At 37.0% G+C, this 20,161-nt stretch overlaps 2 protein-coding genes across 2 annotated transcripts; one reads left to right on the forward strand and one right to left on the reverse strand.

The window, feature by feature from the left end:
* Positions 1–9,834: 9,834 nt before the first annotated feature.
* On the forward strand, positions 9,835–19,891 carry LOC149409012 (uncharacterized). Its single transcript, XM_089650218.1, has 5 exons — positions 9,835–10,041; positions 10,524–10,731; positions 16,790–16,953; positions 17,505–17,555; positions 17,671–19,891. Exons 1-5 carry the CDS (start codon positions 9,861–9,863, stop codon positions 18,276–18,278), a joined length of 1,212 nt encoding a protein of 403 aa, XP_089506344.1. The 5' UTR covers positions 9,835–9,860; the 3' UTR covers positions 18,279–19,891.
* LOC149409013 (uncharacterized) lies at positions 13,161–14,750 on the reverse strand. Its single transcript, XM_089650219.1, has 2 exons — positions 14,686–14,750; positions 13,161–14,169 (listed from the first exon to the last, which is right to left on the reverse strand). The coding sequence occupies exons 1-2, from the start codon at positions 14,746–14,748 to the stop codon at positions 13,231–13,233; spliced, it is 1,002 nt and encodes a 333-aa protein (XP_089506345.1). The 5' UTR covers positions 14,749–14,750; the 3' UTR covers positions 13,161–13,230.
* Positions 19,892–20,161: the final 270 nt, after the last annotated feature.

The following is a 20,161-nucleotide window of genomic DNA, read 5'->3' on the forward strand; positions in this document are numbered from 1 at the left end:
TTGTCGCGTGGTTCGCTCGTACACCATTTCTTTCAAAGAAATCACCATTACCACATCGGGAATGGTTGTTTAACAGGTTGCGGAAAAGAATCCCGTCGTGCCCGAAGCAAACTCGCTTTTTACGGTACAAAAGAAAGAATGGAATCCATCCATACAACTAATTACTCCGAAATAAAAATCACCGTGACTGTCAGCTGTGCAGTTCACGATCCCACGCGTTGACTGCCCAGCTAAGAAGTGTTTTTTTCTTTTTTGTTTCCGCCCGGGTTCAGATGTTAAATTTTAAATTAAAATTCGAAATTTTACTAAAACTAATACCAGCGACAATCGCCCAGTTCCTAACTAGGTTAGAGAATCGGCGAGGATAAATGTGATGATGCAGAATAAATTAATGAATAAAATATTAAAACAGAAGGAGTCTAGCCCTGCATCATAACAACTCGTCATATTTTGTTTTTTTTAATCTCTATTATAATGTTATATACCTGACGAGTAAATAAAATTATTATTTATTCTGTTTTATTGGTTTATAACGCAGAAATTGTGAGCACACACTTACTTTTTTATGTTATAATTTATTCAAAATTATGATTTTCCAAAATTATGATTTTTAATCCAAAATTATTATTACAACTGATAGCCTTGATTTAACAATACCTGATTAAACATTTCAAACAAATATAATTTTAAAGTTCATAATAATCTCAATACTCAATTATAAACATGCGAATGTATGAATAGATATACTTGATGTTAATAATTTTGATCTATTCTACTTAAAAACAAGTCACCTTTTTTACACATTTTTAATATCATGTCTCATAGAAATCGTTGTATCTCCCTTACTTTCATGGTTCATTGTTAGGATATGATCTTAACGGTGTTAAAAAGAGAAAAAATCACGCCTTATAAAAAAATCTAAAAATTTACCGCAAAATAATTAAGAAGTCCAACATAAACGAATCCTAAGTTTCCAAACGCTATTTGAAAAAATAATTATGTACTTTGAGCATTGATTATTGATTATTTTTTATGTGGCACGACAAAAACTGAGATGACAATATCGTTTATAATACATTAGTCTATCACAATATGAATGCGTTTTTTTTCATTATCAGTAATTTTAGTTACAAAAATCGTAAGATGAGTCATTTTTAAAACTTCCTTATGCTGGCATGCAAAATACTTATATTTTTTAAATTAAATATTTATTTTGAATTATAAAATTTGAAAGGATATTTAATAACCTTCCCAAAACGGTTATTAGTTTTCGGATATATTTAGAAATATTCTATTATTGGGATTTTATTACAAAACGGCAATATTTTAAAACTCTCACAAAATACTGTCGAGGCCCAAGGAATTACATAAAATGTTCTATATTATTATAACATTCTTTACCTTATGAGTACTTCATATTTTTTCTTTTTTTATGTAACCCACATTAAATAATTGTATCCTGTATCTAAATACTAGATTTTCCATACATACATACTTTATATTTATATTATGTCTTATATTAATCAATCATAATAACAAAAGTAAAGGAAGGTTACACGCCTTTAGATTGGAGAAGGGCAGTGATCATGCCATTATACAAAGGTAAAGGGTCACGTATGGAATGTGGGAATCATAGGGCTATTAGCCTGCTAAGTTCAGTTGGCAAGCTGTATGGTAGAATTTTGATTGAAAGATATAAAAGATATAGAAACATCTGCACTAAAATTATTAGAGTGGCTAAGGAATTATACTATAGCGAAAAACTTAAAAAAGAAAAAAATAACCCAAAGGAATTATGGAAAATATTAAAAGAAGTCACATACACACAAAAATACAAACAGAAAAATACTATTGAAAATCTAAATATTAACTCAAAAAAATTAGATGTCAATACAAATACAGAAACTATAGCAAATCATGTGAATAACTTCTTTGCAAATATAGGAAAAGTTTTAGCAAACCGTAAATTGCATAACAGAAACACACTAACACAAACAAATAGATCAAATATTAATAAAAAACCGACACAACACAGATTTACAATAAAAACAACCTCGGAAGAGGAAATTGACAAAATAATAAACACATTAAAAAACCGAATTGCTCCTGGATTAGATGAGATAACAACGGATTGCATTAAGCAGTGGCGGTTCTTCACAAGGGGACCGTGGGGACAGTCCCCACTACAGATATTCCAGAAATCTACCAAGAAAAAAATGACAATTCTTTCAGTTCGCAAAAAATAATGAATGCATTCTTTACATGAAAGTAATTAACAGTTGCAGAAATTTCAACTAAAAATTCATTAGGGTAATTTTTAAGCTCGAAATTTGAAAAGTTTCTTCCGACGAACGTGCGACTAGCCTCCTCCGTTCCTTGCAGCATACTAATTACTAATATTACTAATACCAACGCGACCGACGAGCCCGAACGAGCGGATTCGGGACTAGCGTCCAGTTATGCGCAGAACGTTCTGCGCAGTTGGGGGACAACCCCAGCGATTTATTCCTACTAAAATGATTCTTCTACTTGGACTGAATACTCTTGTATGAGATTTTAAGAATTTGCGGATGCGTATTTGAATCTTTTAACGAAATCGCAGGGGACAGACTTGAAAATCCCCTTGTGATCGTTTGTTTTAGTTCTAATTATTGAAGTAGGTCAGTTAGGTCAGTTATGCACGGGTCAGAATATGCGTTAGTCGTGTTATAATCGTTTGTGACGTTTAAGTAAAATAATAGTATTGATATCGATTGATCGGATCATTTCTTATTTCTATAGCGCAGTTCTCATGGTAAAAGCGCTTTAAACTGAAGTATCTACGATTAACTTGTGTTATTTTTTATTAAACGTAATATTTATGAATATTTGGTTTTTCTGGTTAGTTGCGTGACTTATCTTCTTATCTAATTATAATTTTTGTTAGAAATTATTCGAAAAAATGAATGAAGTCGACTTTTTACTGAAAAATAAATTCAGTACGTTAAAATTTGACGAAAAAGTAGAAGTGAAACGCCTAGGTGCTCACCAACCTAGAGACATTGTAATCGAGTTTCATGTTAAAACTCGTAAAAAGTTAAATTTTAATCCAGAGTAGTTTTCTAAAAAATCTTGGTTATGTGCTAGTGTTTTGTTAAAGAAACTTTTTTGTTTTCCCTGTATACTTTTTGGTGGTGATACAGTGTGGACTCAATCTTTTTCTCTTTCTCAACATTAAAACGTGTTAAAACGTGTTGGCGGGTCAGTATCTACACATAAAAAATGACGGTCCCCACCACCGAAAATGTGCTCGAGCCGCCACTGGCATTAAGATATTAAAAAATAACACACTTAATCAACCTTAGTATAACACACTCCTGCTTTCCTAGTACTCTTAAAAAAGGACTAGTTATCCCCATTTATAAATCCGGAGACAAAATGGAAATAACTAACTATAGACCAATCACTCTGTTAAACTCGCTATCAAAGATTTTCGAAAGAGTATTAAAAAACCAAATTATAAAATACCTTGAAGAAAACAAATTAATCTCGGATAACCAATATGGATTTAGAGACAAAATAGGCACAAAAGAAGCTTTGGCATGTACAGTAGATTATATACATAGCAACTTAGATCAAGGGTACAAATGCATAGCGATATATCTAGATTTAGCTAAAGCCTTTGACTCAATCTGCCACAATTCACTTTTTAAAAAATTAGAAAACATGGGTATCAAAGGCAAGGAACTTCAACTATTTAAAAGTTATATGAGTAACAGAACTCAACAAGTCAAAATTAACAACCATACTAGTAAACCACTGCCGATTACATATGGAGTTCCACAAGGAAGCATACTAGGGCCCGTTCTTTTTACTATTTACATAAATGAACTTTGCAGCATGAAAATAGACGGTGAAATAGTTAGCTATGCTGATGACACAGTTTTACTTTTCAAATCTAAGGATTGGAATAATGTATATAACATAGCGAATTTGGGAATCTCGCAAGTGAAAACATGGCTAGACTCAAACATACTTACACTTAACATATCAAAGACAAAATTCACAACATACAGTATAAATAGCACGGGACAGCCAAAAAACAATACAAACACCATAAAAATACACGAATGTTTAAACACCAACATCTGCGATTGCCCTCCTCTAGAAAAAACAGAACAAATAAAGTATCTAGGAATCGTAATTGACCATAACCTTAGATGGATACCTCAAATCAAACAAATCACAAATAAACTTCTCAAAACAATACACATTTTCCTTAACATAAGAAACATACATAAAATAAAACAATTGAAAACAATTGTTCGAAAAACGAACAGGGGTTGGAATAGCCGCCCTTTACAGGGCTATTCCACACAGATAAAGTATAAATTAATTATATAGCTTGTGACAGGCGATGCGAGAACACAATGCATAACGTTAATTCACAATCAACTTACCGGGAGGAGATGGTGAAATCTGCATAGTGAGCATCATCTGTCAGCACTGGAACGTTTAGCGTGGTTGGTAGCACTCGTTATTTTAGATTAAATTGCGATAAAAAATACGTAAGATAATTATTTCGATAAGGAACCGGCAATGTTGTTATGACGGGACGAACGGTTTTTGTGCGACTGCTCGGCCCACGGCCTCCGTGGATCCAGCTGACATGTGCGAAATTTAAACTATACAGTTCAAATTCTGACGATACGATTGGTTAGTACACGGCCTGTCAAAAGCAATTGGCGTTACGGAACAACAATATATTTTGCACTCTGCCAATCAATAATAGAATATGGAATTATTGCTTGGGGAGGAGCAACAAACTCGGCTATCAATTACATAGAAACCGCACAGAAAACGATCTTAAAGGTAATACTAAAAAAACATAGACTGACCGATACAGACCAAATATTCAACAGCTGTGACGTACTAGATATACGCCAATAGGCCACTTGCATGGATTTCATAACGACTTGGAAAAAATCGTGTGGATAGATCTTTTTACTAAGATTACGAAAATGTTAGTAAAATTTTGTAGAAATGTACATTTATTTTTATTTTTAAATAAATAAATCCATTATTTGGGCTCGTGTCGTCACTACATGAAAATGTCCCGTCTACTGAAAATGTTCCTATTAATTTTGTAAAATTCCACACTGATTTAATTTTTTTATATGGCATCACTTTGATTTCAGGCGAATTTTTGAATTCGTTCACTAGATTTATTGTTTGTTCTCTGCGAACTTTTCATTTGGTTTGAATTTTTGACAGATGTGAAGAGAACCCCGTACAATTTAGATGTCGGTACGTGTTTTAGAGGTATAATGGTTATGGTGCTGATTTTATCAAAATCAAATTTTATGATATTCTTATTATTATTATAATTTACAAGTATATTACATTGGATTTATTAATATAGACGTTGTACATTATAATGATTTATGATCAATAAGATGGATCAAGGAAAAAAATATTTATGAGATGTAATATTTTTGGTATGCCTCGTTATTCTGCTGTGTCATTCGTGTGGAAAACGTTCTTTTTTTTAAATGATTTTCGGCTATGTAATCATTGTTTTTTCTCACCTATAAAATTATGTCCCGTCTTTCCGGTTTATAAAAAAAGGTCTGATTTTTCGGATTGAAATTTCCAAAAAATCCCCAGGGTTTCAAAAATACGATTAAAAAAATAATAATAATACAGAATGTCTTCGAATATTTTCCTTAACCGGAAAAAAAAATTAAAAAATATGATGCAAGTGGCCTATTATACGTTAAAACACTACTAAACTACATTTTTAACAAAAAAAATAAATTTCAACATACACAAAATAACACTAACAGACCAGTTAGACAAGCGTACAAAGAAAACATTAAAACTCCAACAGTAAATTCAACCTTTGGACAAAGACACTACCAATACCATGCTATAAAAGCTTTCAACAGTCTAAAAATTGAAATTAAAATTGAGGAAAATAAAAATAAATTCACACACAAAATTACAAAATGGATTAAACAACAAAAAAGACAATATTACCAAAATGTCATAGCATAAAATAAAAATAAAACCTACACGTAACAAACAAAACCAACATAAACACACATCACTCACAAACACACAAGATTATTTTCATTGTAATATTTTTTTTAATTTTAAATGTATTATTATGTATTTTTATTTTTAAATTTATTATTTTCTTTTCAAATTTACTATCTTCTCTTTAAATGTAATATGTAGATAAGATTTTCATATTATAAAATGAAGGCCTCAGCACGGGCTGGCCCAGTGAGGCCTACATTACTGGAAAACATAAATTGTAACATAATAATGTACCAAATAAAAAAAAAAAAATAAAAAAAAGGGTAAGAAAGGAAACAAAGGATAAAATATGGGATGTGCAAGGTGCTTTTATGAGTGGAAGGGGGTGCATGGACCAGATCTTCTCATTGCGTATGCTCACCGAGAAATTTCTGGCAAAAAACCAGAAACTTTTCTGTGCCTTTGTAGATCTACAAAAAGCATACGACCGAGTCGACAGGAAAAAGCTATGGAAGGTGTTGTCCAAGTATGGAGTGAATGCGAGTTTGACTCAGGCAATTGCGTCTCTATATGAGGGAAGCGTTGCATGTGTTAGGGTGAACGGTGGTTTTACGGGGTGGTTTGATATCACAAAAGGTGTTAAACAAGGCTGCGTAATGTCACAGTGGTTATTCAATCTATACATGGATAATTGTATGCAAGAATTGAAAGATGTGGGATTGGGCGCGAATTTGAGTAATCTGAAAGTATGTTGCCTGTTGTATGCTGATGATGCGGTGCTGATTGCTAATAGTATGGATGATCTGCAGTCTCTCGTGTCTAGGATGAACGAAGTATGCGTGAAGAATGAGTTAATTATGAATGTAAGTAAGTCTAAAGTAATGGTGTTTGAAAGAGAAAGTACGAAAACAGTGTACAATATAGCTGTGAATGAGGAATACTTGGAGCAGGTGGATGAATTTGTGTATTTAGGAAGCATGTTTACGAGAGATGGGAAGGCTGACAGAGATATTGAAAGAAGAGTAAATGCAGGTAACTCCATTAATGGAGGACTGAACGCAGTTGGCGCTAACAAAAAATTGTCCAAAGAAGCGAAGTTAGCAGTCCACAATGGAGTGCTAGTACCTACCCTGATGTATGGAAGTGAGGCATGGAACTGGCAAAGAAAGGATGAAAGTAGATTGAATGCTGTTGAAATGAGATCCCTGAGGCGTATGTGTGGTAAAACCATGTATGATCGTGTGAGGAATGTGGATATCCGCAAAGAGTGCAAGGCTGATGTAAGCGTAATGAGTAAGATCAAGAAAGGGACGCTTAGATGGTTTGGGCATGTAGAGCGAATGAGCGAAGAAAGGAGTGTAAGGAGAATATACGATGCAAATGTGAATGGTAGCAGAAGTCGGGGACGCCCGAAGAAGACATGGCACGACCAAGTGAATCAGATACTTGAGTCGGGCCATGTCAAGAGTCAGAACAATAGAAGAGTATGTATGAGACAATGTATGAATGTGAATGAGGCAAGGAGTGTGTGCCAAGACCGAGTTGTTTGGCGGTCCGTCCTCTCTGCCTATCCCTGCGGAGAAACGGCGTGATGGTTAGTTAGTTAGTTTAGTTAGAACAAAAGTACATAGTTCTTTTTTATTTTCTTTCAACATTATCTCAGTGTACTTCTAATAACAACTGTATCATTTCAGCGATAATATTTCTAAGTTCTCACATTCTTATTTTGTCCTTAATACTTAAAATAATTTTTCCCTTCTGTGTACCACTGCATACTTATAATACAATGTATCACTTTAATGTTAAAGCCTATTATGGCGTTTATATTAATAAATAAATAGTTTCTTTTATTTATCATTTCAGGCTAAGAGCAGTATTATATATTGAATCATCGTATTGATATTTTACTGATTTGCACTAAATTTAATTATGTATATCCATTTGTCTTGTTTTCTTACAATTACTAAAATTCCATGTAAAAGTCCACTAGGGCGTTAGAAAATAAAAATCTTTCGAAACCAACACGGATCCGAAGTGCTCAATTAATGCGCATGGTAATTATAAACGATTGAACGACGCATGCCTCGTACTGAACACGGATTTGTAAAGAGAAATGGCGTTACAAACCCGTGTTCAGTAGAAGGACGCGTGCCTCATATTGAACACGGGTTTGGAAGGAGAATGGCGTTACAAACCCGTGCGGGTTTCGAGGCAATGATGCCTCCTATTGAACACGTAAAAGGAAATACGCCGCCCGGTGCAACAGCAGATCGGCTAGTAATCGGCGTTCATAATACGGAATGTACCGAAATAGAGCGGATTAACGAAGAATGGAGTGAAAGAAGAATATATGACGCGGATTAATCAAATACTTGATCAGGTGTCCTAATTACTTATTAAATATTACAATACCGTACATCGAATTAAACAGTATTACAGAACATAGTTCAAAATACGAACTAAACGCAATATTGAATTTTGTTTCAACAGTCAAAAACTGAATTCCTTGTCGGCACAATCTTAATAGTGCAATACTTATTATATACACATGCACGTAGGAATTTCGAACGACGGGTCCTCGGTTTAGGGCGTAGGTGAGATTTCTTGACACTCGAGCTTGCAGCGCCTCCTGGTGTTCACATTCCGGCAATCGGCACCTTTTAAGACGAAACCGAGGACTTTGAGAGAGTCCTCGGTTTAGGGTCTGTGTGTGATTTCTAGCATTAGCGGCGCCGCCCTGGTGGTCACACATTCGTACTAATGAAACACTAGCCAAATTAAACACGATATTTTTCGCCACGAAAATGAGGACTCTCTCCGATCGGCCCAAAATTTCGACAGTTGACCAATCAGAACGCATAGATTATAGGTACATATTCAGTTTTTCGCATTTTGAATCCGAGGACGTCCTCGGATTCGTGTGAGTCCTCGGATTCTGGGTCTAAAGGCCTGTGAAGGTCCTCGAATAAAGGTGCATACAAACTCACCTATATACTACACACGTCATATGGTAATTATGGAATAAACTTACCACTTAGCAGACATTACAAGGAAACAACGTATCATAGGTACCCAACATGAAGTATCTTGTTCCTGTATATTGTTTCATCTCTGTAAACCATGTACTGTTTGTTTATATAATATACCCAAGTCAAATTAATAGATAATTACATTACTGAAACTCTAAATTGTAGTTTCAACACTCTTTTTTACGAAATACTGTAATGTAGCATCTTGTCTTATATTTTGGCAGTTGAATGGATGTTTCAAAACTCCATAGCTCATGGTGGAATTTAGATCCTATGTTGTGGAATAGCTGCTTTGACTTGGTAATTTTCACCATTCCAGAGTTCACCTTTTGAGAGTTTTGTTGCACCGTTCACAGATTTTGAATTTTCATTAAAAAATTAGGAATGACTTTTATGAAAACTGAAGTATGACACAACTGCCTTAGTTTGAGCTTTTAACCTTCAATAAATCAAGCACCTACAACTGTCAACTGTAATGCTAGCCTCACACGACACTATACTATGAATGCAGTTTTTGGGCGTGGCCTATATGGTACGATGTTCTAGTCTCACACGAAATCCATAGGGGGGCGGGAGGGAGAGAGCATGGAATATCATTTCTTTGTACGAGTTCTGTCACCTTGACAGTTGACAGCTGCATTACCATGGTCACTACGTAATTCATTTGTTAGGTCAGATGTGTAAGACATTAACTTAAAAAATCTTTAAATAATATATTTTTATTAATGTTTACCACGTTTATCATCACTAACCAATTTAATTCATCACCAGTACACAAATGATTCGCTGACCCTTGGTGACCTCCTATCCATGTGCCTGGACGTGACTTCCGGCTGCTGTTACCTGGAGGAGATGCACTTTGTCCACCGAGATCTCGCCTGCCGCAACTGCCTCGTGTCGCACCACTCCACTGGTAGAATAGTCAAAATTGGAGACTTCGGACTGACCAGGGACATCTACAAGAATGATTATTATCGAAAGGAGGGAGAAGGTAATTAGTGTTTATCAAATTTATGTGGTGTACCTATATTTATTTATATTATACGCCCATACGGGCTTTTACAAACATGTGATATACATAATAATTTAGTGGAACATTATTAAAGAAGTAAAAATTTGCTAAAGAAATTATAAAATCATGTGCAAAAGAACAATAAAAGCTAACATTAATATTTATTTATTAGACATGTTGTTATAGCCTTCTTGCAACTAATCGCACCGGTGAAAGACAACCATTCAGAATCAAAACGTTGCTTAAAATGTTGTTTCCATCGATGCCTAGAATCCGTTATGAGAATCCTCTTTTATTTACATTTGCATTCATACATTCCCTATATTTGGCGTTTTTCTTACTTATACTTTCTCGTGGCAACACTATAGTTTATTATGTAAGGGGTTTTTTAACAAGCTTAGATGCCCGCAGCACTAAATCCATTATAATATCACAATATTTAAACTGTATTAACATTTCAGGTTTGCTCCCCGTCCGCTGGATGGCCGTGGAATGCCTGACGGACGGGGTGTTCAGCCGCGCCAGCGACGTGTGGGCATGGGCCGTGCTGTGCTGGGAGGTGTGCGCACTCGGCATGCAACCCTACGCCGCGCTCTCCAACCACGCAGTCATGCGCTACGTTCAGGGCGGCGGAACGCTACCGCGCCCGCTCAACTGTCCCCAAGAACTGTGAGTGGTTTTATCTGTTTTAAACTGACTCACTAACTAATTGACCATCACGCCATTTCTCCGCAGGGGTGGGCAGAGAGAATAGATGGCCACACAACTCTCTCTTGACACATTCCGTGCTTCATTCACATTATGCATCGTCTCATACATACTCTTCTGTTATTGTGACATAACCCAATTCAAGTATTTGATTTCCTCGGTCATGCCATGTCTTCCTCTGGTGTCCCCAATTTCTTCTACCATTCACTTCTGCATCATATAACCTTCTTTCTTCAGAAGCACATAACTAAAATATTATTGTTGAAATAGAAATAAATTTTTATCTGTTCCATAGTTTTCTCACACCTTTTTATAATCTTTTATAAGGTTCATATTACCGTACACACGTCGTGTAGCTTTTACAAGGCTGACGTAACTGTGGGACTTTACTATTAATTCTCAGCCCTGTGACATATAAAAAGCATTCCTGTTTAGAGAGAAGAATAATTATCCCTATGAACATGTGTAGACACTACACTTCAAGCCCAGAGGGAAGCGACTGGCCCAACCGGTCAGTTATCCATCGACTTTCGTGAAATCATTTTTTCATTTGATGCTCCTTACCCAAGGTACCCTCAAAAGGAAGCCCGGCAATTTAGTCAATGTCGAGTTAAGCCTAAGCAACCCTTCCTTAATATTAACCATTACACTTACATATATATTAGCCTTGTATTATTTCCAGATCTCCACTTTTGTAACTAGGTCTTACAAAGTTTTACTACATATATGCCTCAGAGATCTCATTTCTACACCATTTAGTTTACTTTCACCTTTCCTCTGCCAGTTCTATTCCTCACTGCCATACATCAAAGTTGGTATCAGCACTCCATTGTGGACTGCCAGCTAGTCTTCTTTGGACAAATTTTTATTAGCGCCAACTGCGTTCAGTCCTTCATTAACCTGTGGAATGCCAAGCTAAAATGCGTAGCGGCCGCCTTGCGCCAGCTACCACTATTTTCGTAATACATAATGTATTTTGCATAATTATGTATTTATAAATTTTACAATCTTACCAGATAGAAAATGTGTTAGGATAAAAACATATAAAACAACGAAGATATATTTTTGCATTTTGTTAAATTTTCGAGTAAAATAAAATAGTTTTACCTACCAATAAAACTTATATTATGTACCTAACCTCATTTAAAACCTTTATTGAGAGAAGCATTCTCAAATTCCCTTTCGCGTGGCACTTTCCCGCTCTTTTTCAGCACCTTGTGTTGGACAAGTGGTCACCAGATGCTACACAAAAGTAAAGCGTCCCCTATGCGACTTTTGTTTACGGCATTCTTTCTCATTAGTTCTCACCAGGCAGTGATTGCCTAGGTTTTAAATGAGGTTAGGTACATAATATAAGTTTTATTGGTAGGTAAAACTATTTTATTATGTAGCCTGAACCGTCATTTAAAACCTTTATTGAGATCTGTTTGTTATCGACTCGTGACCACTAACGCTAATGTGATACTATTATAATACGTCAAAAAAACTGGAATACCTACTCACGTGTTACAGTGGGTGGAATAGGGAGGCTACAGACAATGCCCTATTTACCTCTAGGGGAGTGTTAACTTCCCTTCTGTAGAATTTGGCAAAGGTGTCCCGGCTCCTCCAGTTCCCTCGAGCCAGGATGTCCTCCAGTCTAAAATTATCCAGCCAGTTAAGTGACGCCACTGCTGCCCGCACACTTCCCGGGGCAGCTGTGATCTTAGCTTCTTCTAGAATTGTTTTGACCCAACGGGCGATGACTGTTCTTGAAGCTGCCTTAACTGCTCCCGATGTAGTGATGAAGAGTTCTGTTAAATTCTGATTTGTTTCCCTCCGTTCTTTGGAGGTTTCAATCAGTTTCTTAATCCAGTATGCTGGGTCTATATTTGGCTGATTTCCGTTTCTCAACCTCCAACCTGACTGTTGGTATGTAGCAGAGTCTGTTTTGGATCCGAAAACTGGCCATAACGAGACCCCTTCCTCATTTATGGATAGTTTGTCTGGCGAACACTGTAACAAGGTCAGGTCATGCACTCTTCGTCCCGAAGCTAACAAAAGTAAAGTCGCTGCCCTTCTTGAGACTTCAAAGAGATTCAACTTTTTGGGTGGGTTAGCTTCTAACCAGGTCAACACCATTCTGGGATCCCAGATAGGAGGCTTAGACAGTTTAGGATGCCTTAATGCTGCGGCTTTGAGAACTTGTCTGACTAGAGGGTGTGAGCTTAGGTTTCCTTCTTCGGGGCTACTGAAAGTTGTTACTAACGATTTGGAGTCGAATTGTGCTGGGAGAGAAATTGTCTTCTAAACTAAGATCTGTTAAAAATCTTGCCAGGTTACTTCCTGTAGGGACATTCGGGTTTACCCCGTGATTTAATGCCCACTTTTGCCACCTAAACCATGCCGGTTTATATGTTTTAAGTGTGGATTCTCTCCAACCTGACTTTAAAAATTCTTTCTGTTTGTCCGACCAATCTGTTAATGACTGACTCCACCCCGGCACTTCCACACCTCCAAAATAAAATCCTCTACTTGTGGAGGGGGTTTCAAGGTTCTGGTGTCTATCAGCACTTCTGTCAGGTTCATTATGGTGAAAGGAGGGCTCGTCGCTCGACTTTTCAAGTCTGGTCTCCAGAATACTTTCTTCCATCTCGGGGCTACAATCAGGTATAGGCCCTTGGCCCGGTTGAGGTGTGCGAGAACTCTCGGCATGAGGCACAGAGGGGGGAACACCCAAGCTAGAGGGAAATCCCACTCTCGAGTCCAAGCGTTGACAAAACTTGCCTCTTTGTCGAATACATTTAGGGACACATAATCTTCTACAACGTGAGCTGTCTCCGATGCAAACAGGTCTATAGTTGGTCTCCCCCATTTTGCAAAAATCAATTTTGTTGCTGCTGGTAAAAGATGCCACTCCGGAGGTTCGCGTTTTCTGGAGAGTTGATCTGCCACCTCGTTGAACCTTCCTGGTAGGTAGTGGGCAGACAGTGAAATGCGATACGTGTCTGTCATCTGAAGGACTTGACGAGTCGCTTCGAGCAATGTCTTGGATCGTGTGCCGCCTTCGTTGCGAAGGTACGCGACCACCGATTTGTTGTCTGACTGGATCAGGAGACCCGAGTCTGACAGCTCTGGCCCGTGAGGAGTAAGTGCTGCCAGCACGGCGAGCATTTCCTTGACATTGCTGTGGAGAGGTTGCTGTGTTTGGGACCAAGCTCCACTCAATCTGAGGTCGTCTAGCTGCGCACCCCATCCCCAGTCCGAGGCGTCGGTCGTGAGGGTGTGACGAATCACTGCTTGATGCATTGGTGACCACGTCTGCAGGGACCTGCTCCACCATCTCAGCTCCTCTATCGCTGTTCGAGGAATGGGATGGAGTCGTCTCGGTTTGAATGCAGGCAGCTTGCGACTGGCACACTGTAACATGCGAAGGTTAAGCCTGCCTCTATGAATGGCGAAACTAGCAAAATGGAGGGTACCCAAGAGGCTCTGGGCCTGCTCAAGTGACCACCTTCCTAGATTAATGTATTGTTTCAGTAAATTTGTTATTTTCTAGGCTAGTCCAAAAGGCAAACATGTCATTTGAAGCAGTTCTCCATTAAAAATCAGTCTCAAAAAACGGCGATGATTCTCATGAATTGGAAGATGAAAGTAGGCTTGAGAAAGGTCCACTTTAACCATCCAGTCGCCTGGTTGAATAAATGTTGCAACCTTATTAACATTAATAAGTCTGAATTTGCTAAGAGCTAAGAAATTGTTCAAACGACAAAGGTTGAAGACCGGCCTAAATGACCCGTCTTGCTTCGGTATGAGGAACATCCGTGACAGAAAGGAAGGCGATATTGAAGCTGATTCCAATATCTTTTCCTTTTTCATTTTGTCTATTTGTCGTGTCATTTCGTCTGTGATTTGGGTTTTATAAGTTGAGCTTACCGTGTCTGCCACTATACTTAGAGGGGGTTTCTGCCGAAAGGGTAGCTTGTACCCTCGCAACATGGTTAGCAGTGTTGGTGGTGCTTCTAATTCTTCCCATTTGCTTATAAAGTGCTGCAATTGCCCCCCCCTGAAACGCCTTCTCCGGATAGTCATAGCCTATCCTTGTTGCCAAAATTCCTTCTTGGTTTGGCTGGTCCCCTCCTGTCCGCACCTCTTGCATCTTGATTAGATCGCCCTCCGCGGGGGGCTTTGTTGTCTCGGAAGGGCTTGTTGTCCCGAAACGTCCTGCTTTCCCGAAAGGGCCTGCTCTCACGAAAAGGCTTCCTCACTGGCACTTTCTTGGGCATCTGCGAGCTGGTTGATGGCTGAGGGTCGAAGCTTGAATGTGGGAAGCATTTATCAAGTCCTCCCATCCGCTGAATCTGGGATTCTAGCTTCACTGGTTCAAAAAGATAACCCGCAGCTGGAGGAATATTATTGACTGCCTCCCGTACGTAGCGGCTCTTTATCTCGTTAAGGATTGCGTCCCTACGATGCTGGATCGCATTTGCTCTCCTTCCACAGACCATCTGCAGGACATCTTTGGTCACTGTCTGATATTGCGTATCCGGGGCAAATAGTGACTCCACTTTCTTGAAGAGGGAACCTGCTGACAATTCCTTGCCTTCCTCTGCACTCCAGTTTACCAGTTCCTGAAGAGATTTCTTGAGGCACTCATTTTGCTGCAACAGGGCATGGCTTAGTGACCCGCAAAATTTGTCAAGTGACCCCGCGTATTGCTCTGCCTTATTCAAATGCAGAAACTCTCCATTAACCTCCAGCTGGTTGAACATGGGGTTGGCCAGGTATTTTCTTACGACCTCCCCATACCTTACTTCGTTCCATTCAGGCGAACCGAAGTGTTGTAAATCTTCGATTTTCTTTACGCGGTTTGCGTCAGCCTTAGGAACTGTAGGTTCCTTACACGTGGTTTCCGCCATCGATAGGTTTAATTCCTTGAATTCATGATTAGGATTTACTAATCCCATCCCTAGCGAAGATGGTGAATTTCTCTCCACGTGTATCTCTTGATCTTCCGATGATGCGTCCTCGTCGGAATCCAAGTTTCTCCTATCTTCGTATGTTTTAGCCGCCATGAAGTCCTGAATAAACGAGCTAATGTGCTCCACTTGAGCCGTGAGTTTATCAATGCGATGTTTTTTCGTAGATTTGGTCGATTTCGGCAACTTTCGTTTCGGCTCATTTTGTTTTGGCAAAATGATCTTGTTAACTTCTTCTACCGTCATCTCTACCGAATCGGATGATGACATCTCGGAGCCACTCATTGTTAAATTGGACAAGAAACCAAAACACAAAACACAATGTAAATAAACAAACAACACAAAATGGCCGACGAACTGACGAACTTTTCCGTCGTGTTCACCACGTGTTTTATCCGTTTTTACAGTTAAAAATTATTTCTTTTAAAAAATACTTCGAACAGCCTCGCTGTTATAATATAATGTATTATCTTGAAATAATTATACACTTAAAATAATTATATACGGGAAAAATCGTTATAAATTCGGAGCTACTTCGCAACGACAACGCCAGCGACGGAATTTAAAACGCTAATGAGAAAGAATGCCGTAAACAAAAGTCCCATAGGGGACGCTTTACTTTTGTGTAGCATCTGGTGACCACTTGACCAACACAAGGTGCTGAAAAAGAGCGGGAAAGTGCCACGCGAAAGGGAATTTGAGAATGCTTCTCTCAATAAAGGTTTTAAATGACGGTTCAGGCTACATAATAATAATTCTTCACAATAAAAATATAATACATGAAGAAATACTATGAATGAAGAAATACTAAAATATTCTTGCTTTTTGTTACATTTTCCAGCTAAATAAGTGTTCTTTCATAATAAATATAAGTCAAATGAGGCTTTCCTGTAAATAAGGACAGAAATATGACTTCTGACATGGAATCTGCAAAGCGCTTAAAATAAATATGTTTTGCTTCTAAAATATCCGCTGGGGATTCGCAGGCATTCAAGCGGGTTAATAGAGTTTCCTGCAGTGAATTAAAAACAAACATAAATGAATAAAATGTTGTATTCCAGCTTTGACCTGATGCAAAAGTGCTGGAGCTATAACCCCGACCACCGGCCGACCTTCAAACACTGCCTGAAGGTGCTGCAGCACCTGATGGCCAGTTTGAACGGAGACACGGTGCTGACTATTAGCATCAACGATGAACCGCAGTACATCACCGTTGTGGCTGATGGTAAATACTTTAACATTTTGTTGGGCTGCTAACTTTATTGCACCTAATCTTGCGCATTTTGGCATGCACTGCTTTCTTACTTTGCTACGATTTAAAAATAAAATCCTTCAATTGAAATTCGGACGGCATTAATATTTCACTCTGTAGACAATATCGACGCCGGAAAGGCAAAAGGACGTAAACGACAATTTTGATTAAATCTTTTGTCTTGCCTTTCCGGCGTCCATATGTTTAAATACATCTTTCTAAAGTTGCTTGTGTGCTTCTGGACTTAATCATTAAATTTAAAAAAACTTTTTGTTCTTCTGATACAATCAAAGCAGAAGCAGGTCATTTGTCTATTGGAATTGACATTGGTGACCTTTGCAGTAACAAGTCAAATGTTTGTAGCTAAGTTGACAATACCTAAAATCACACCACCGTGTCCATCATCATCATTGTGCCAGTGATTTTAAACACATTTAAAAATATAATTTTTTCAAGGCTGTCATAAGAAATTTACGCATGTACGCTTAACCCAGCATGTTACTGAGATTGTGTTGCTTTTGCAGGGGTGAATAACCGAGCTTATTTTATGGATGAAAATCAAAACAATTTCTCAGGTAACTAATTGTTCATTGCATGCTTTATAATATAAAATAAAATTGAATCATTATGTTTTAACAAATATTTAGTTATGATATTTTTGTCAACTCTAATTTTCATAACTTATTCCAGGAGATTCTGACTTTGTCAACGAATCTACACAGATATCTTCAGAAACGTCACAAAGCCAGGAAGTGGGCCCAGACGGAGCGAGCAAATACTTGGAATTAATTTACCACGGAGAGTCTCTTCCCGTATGTGTCGACAGATACAAAGTCCCTAGATCTAGTATACGAAGCAATGCTTCCAGAAAAATGTTCAACAGTGATATTCCTCAAACAAATTCTTTGAGAGGAAGCATTCAACGCAGACAGTCTTTCAACACAATGGAAAATAGGCATTCAATTAATCGACGCTCTTTAAATCGGAGTAATTCTACGAGAAGTCGAAATCCAGAAAACGGGAGATCCGTCAACTCCATTCCAAGTTCTTCTACAGCACAAGTTCACTATCCCAGCGGGTTCAAAGTTCGAGTGTTAGAATCAGATCTGAACGATGTTGTTTACCGCAATAGTTTGAGGTTATCCGGCCAATTCGGTGACGATAGTGGACCTCGACCGGCTTCCCTACAAACATTTGTACCTAACGGAATTTTGAAAAACAGCGTTTCGCGAACGAATAGCGGGACTAGTCACACAAGCGACGAAGACAGGATAACTAGTCCATCGCGTAGTGAATAGAGAAGACTATTAAATTCTATAAACGGTTTCGCAACGGCGGATCGTCCTGATTCAAGTGTAGGTAACAAAACCATGTTGAGAACAATCACATGACTTGTTGTACTTTAGTTTGTGGTTATAGTGGCCAAGTTTATAAAACTTGTAACAGTGGGCTGTTATTTTGAATTTCTTATTGTCATCACAATTTTTTTTTTTTCAGTGATAAGTGATAATAACAAAAATCAATCTAACCTTTATTTTTATGTTTGTTTTATACAGAAATTTCAAATGATTGTTATTTATTTCTTATTTTTATTTCTTGTTTTGCATTCAGTGATTTAGAAGACTTTTCATCATAAAAGTAGTTGTGTATGATAATTTGCTGCACAACATTTTCATGATTTCCACCATTTTGGAAATTTAGTCAATTATTATGAAGCATTTATGTAGAATAGATATACATTATAATATTACTGAAGTACGAAGATGTATCTTACTTTTATATTTTCTTTTGCTGTGTTGGGATTGTTTGAACAATGATCCTGGAAATTCCCACTGAAGCAAAAATTAACATTTTGTCATCTCTGCAATTTTGAGTTAGCAACATTATTTTGAATAAAGTCAATAGATGTCGCACATTAAAAATAAAAACAATAAGATAGGTTTATCTATAAGACGCTGTCTAGGATTGCATTTAGTTCGGGTTGAATCTTGCGATCATACATAAAGATAGTTGCCAATAAAAATGTGCGGAAAAAAAAAAAAAAAAAAAAAGGAAAAAAAATGAAGACAACGTTGGTAGTTCTTATTCGAAGTATGATACAGTTAAAAGTGACCGATGAGGATAGGGTCCCATTAGCGCAGTTGGTAGAGCATTGTCCCGGAAAGACAAGGGTCCTGGGTTCGAGTCCCAGATGTGACCGTTTCCTTTTCTGATTTTTCTGTTTCAGATTTGCGTTTAAGAATCACTAATATTGTCTTCAATATTTAAACATTATTTTGGTCTGTTTTAAGATCATGTGGAATGATAAAAACATTCTTTCACTTTTTTATTTATTTATAAATTACATAATGCTTTTGAGGAATAGTAGTGAATCAAGCATAACAAATCAATTATTTTTATTGCCGTTTAATGATAGAAATGTTGTTTTGATGGCATTGCTTGAAAACACAACCTTCACTACTGTGACATAATTATGTTGTTTAAATGTTTGAGCAAACAATTAAAGCTTGTACCATGCTAGTCGAGTAATAATTACTTGCCCAGACTTATTTTGCTGATTTCCAAAAGTTTGAGGTATTTTTTTATGATTTGATTTTCAAATTCTGTCTTTCTATATGAATGGAAAGCGATTAGTTTTTTAATCTGACACTTTTCATTAAAAAATATGAACCTTAAACATTTTGTTCTGGAAAATCATAAAAATCCAGTTGAATAGTGATTTTGAATTCAATTCTCATTTTGTTGAATCTTTTGTAAATAATTATTATGTTTATTATAATATTGATATTATTTTCTTGTCAGTAGTTTTATCTGAAAGTTATGTTAGATTTAAATGCAGATAGCACATAATATTTTAGCTTTTGTGAATTCTGTATTAGTAATCATAAAGACTTGAAAAACTACTTTTTTAACTACCAAATTCAAATAATCAGTCAATGATCTGTTTTTTTATAAATCTATATTGTTAAGTTGCCCTTTACTGAAAACAGCTAAGCATTTAGTAATATTATTAGTCAGTATTACATACTGAGAAATCCTGATTTTCTCCTTATTCCATCACAAATTAAATACATTATTGTGTAAAAATAATTATAATTTAGTGTTAACTCAACATTTTTCATACTTTACACAGCAGTATTTCCGAAATCTTTTTTTAAAATGAAAAAAGTTAAATAAAATA

This window comes from Hesperophylax consimilis, unplaced genomic scaffold, assembly GCF_061612785.1.
Source record: "Hesperophylax consimilis isolate HC1 unplaced genomic scaffold, BYU_Hcon_1.0 scaffold_38, whole genome shotgun sequence".
Lineage (NCBI taxonomy): Eukaryota > Metazoa > Arthropoda > Insecta > Trichoptera > Limnephilidae > Hesperophylax > Hesperophylax consimilis.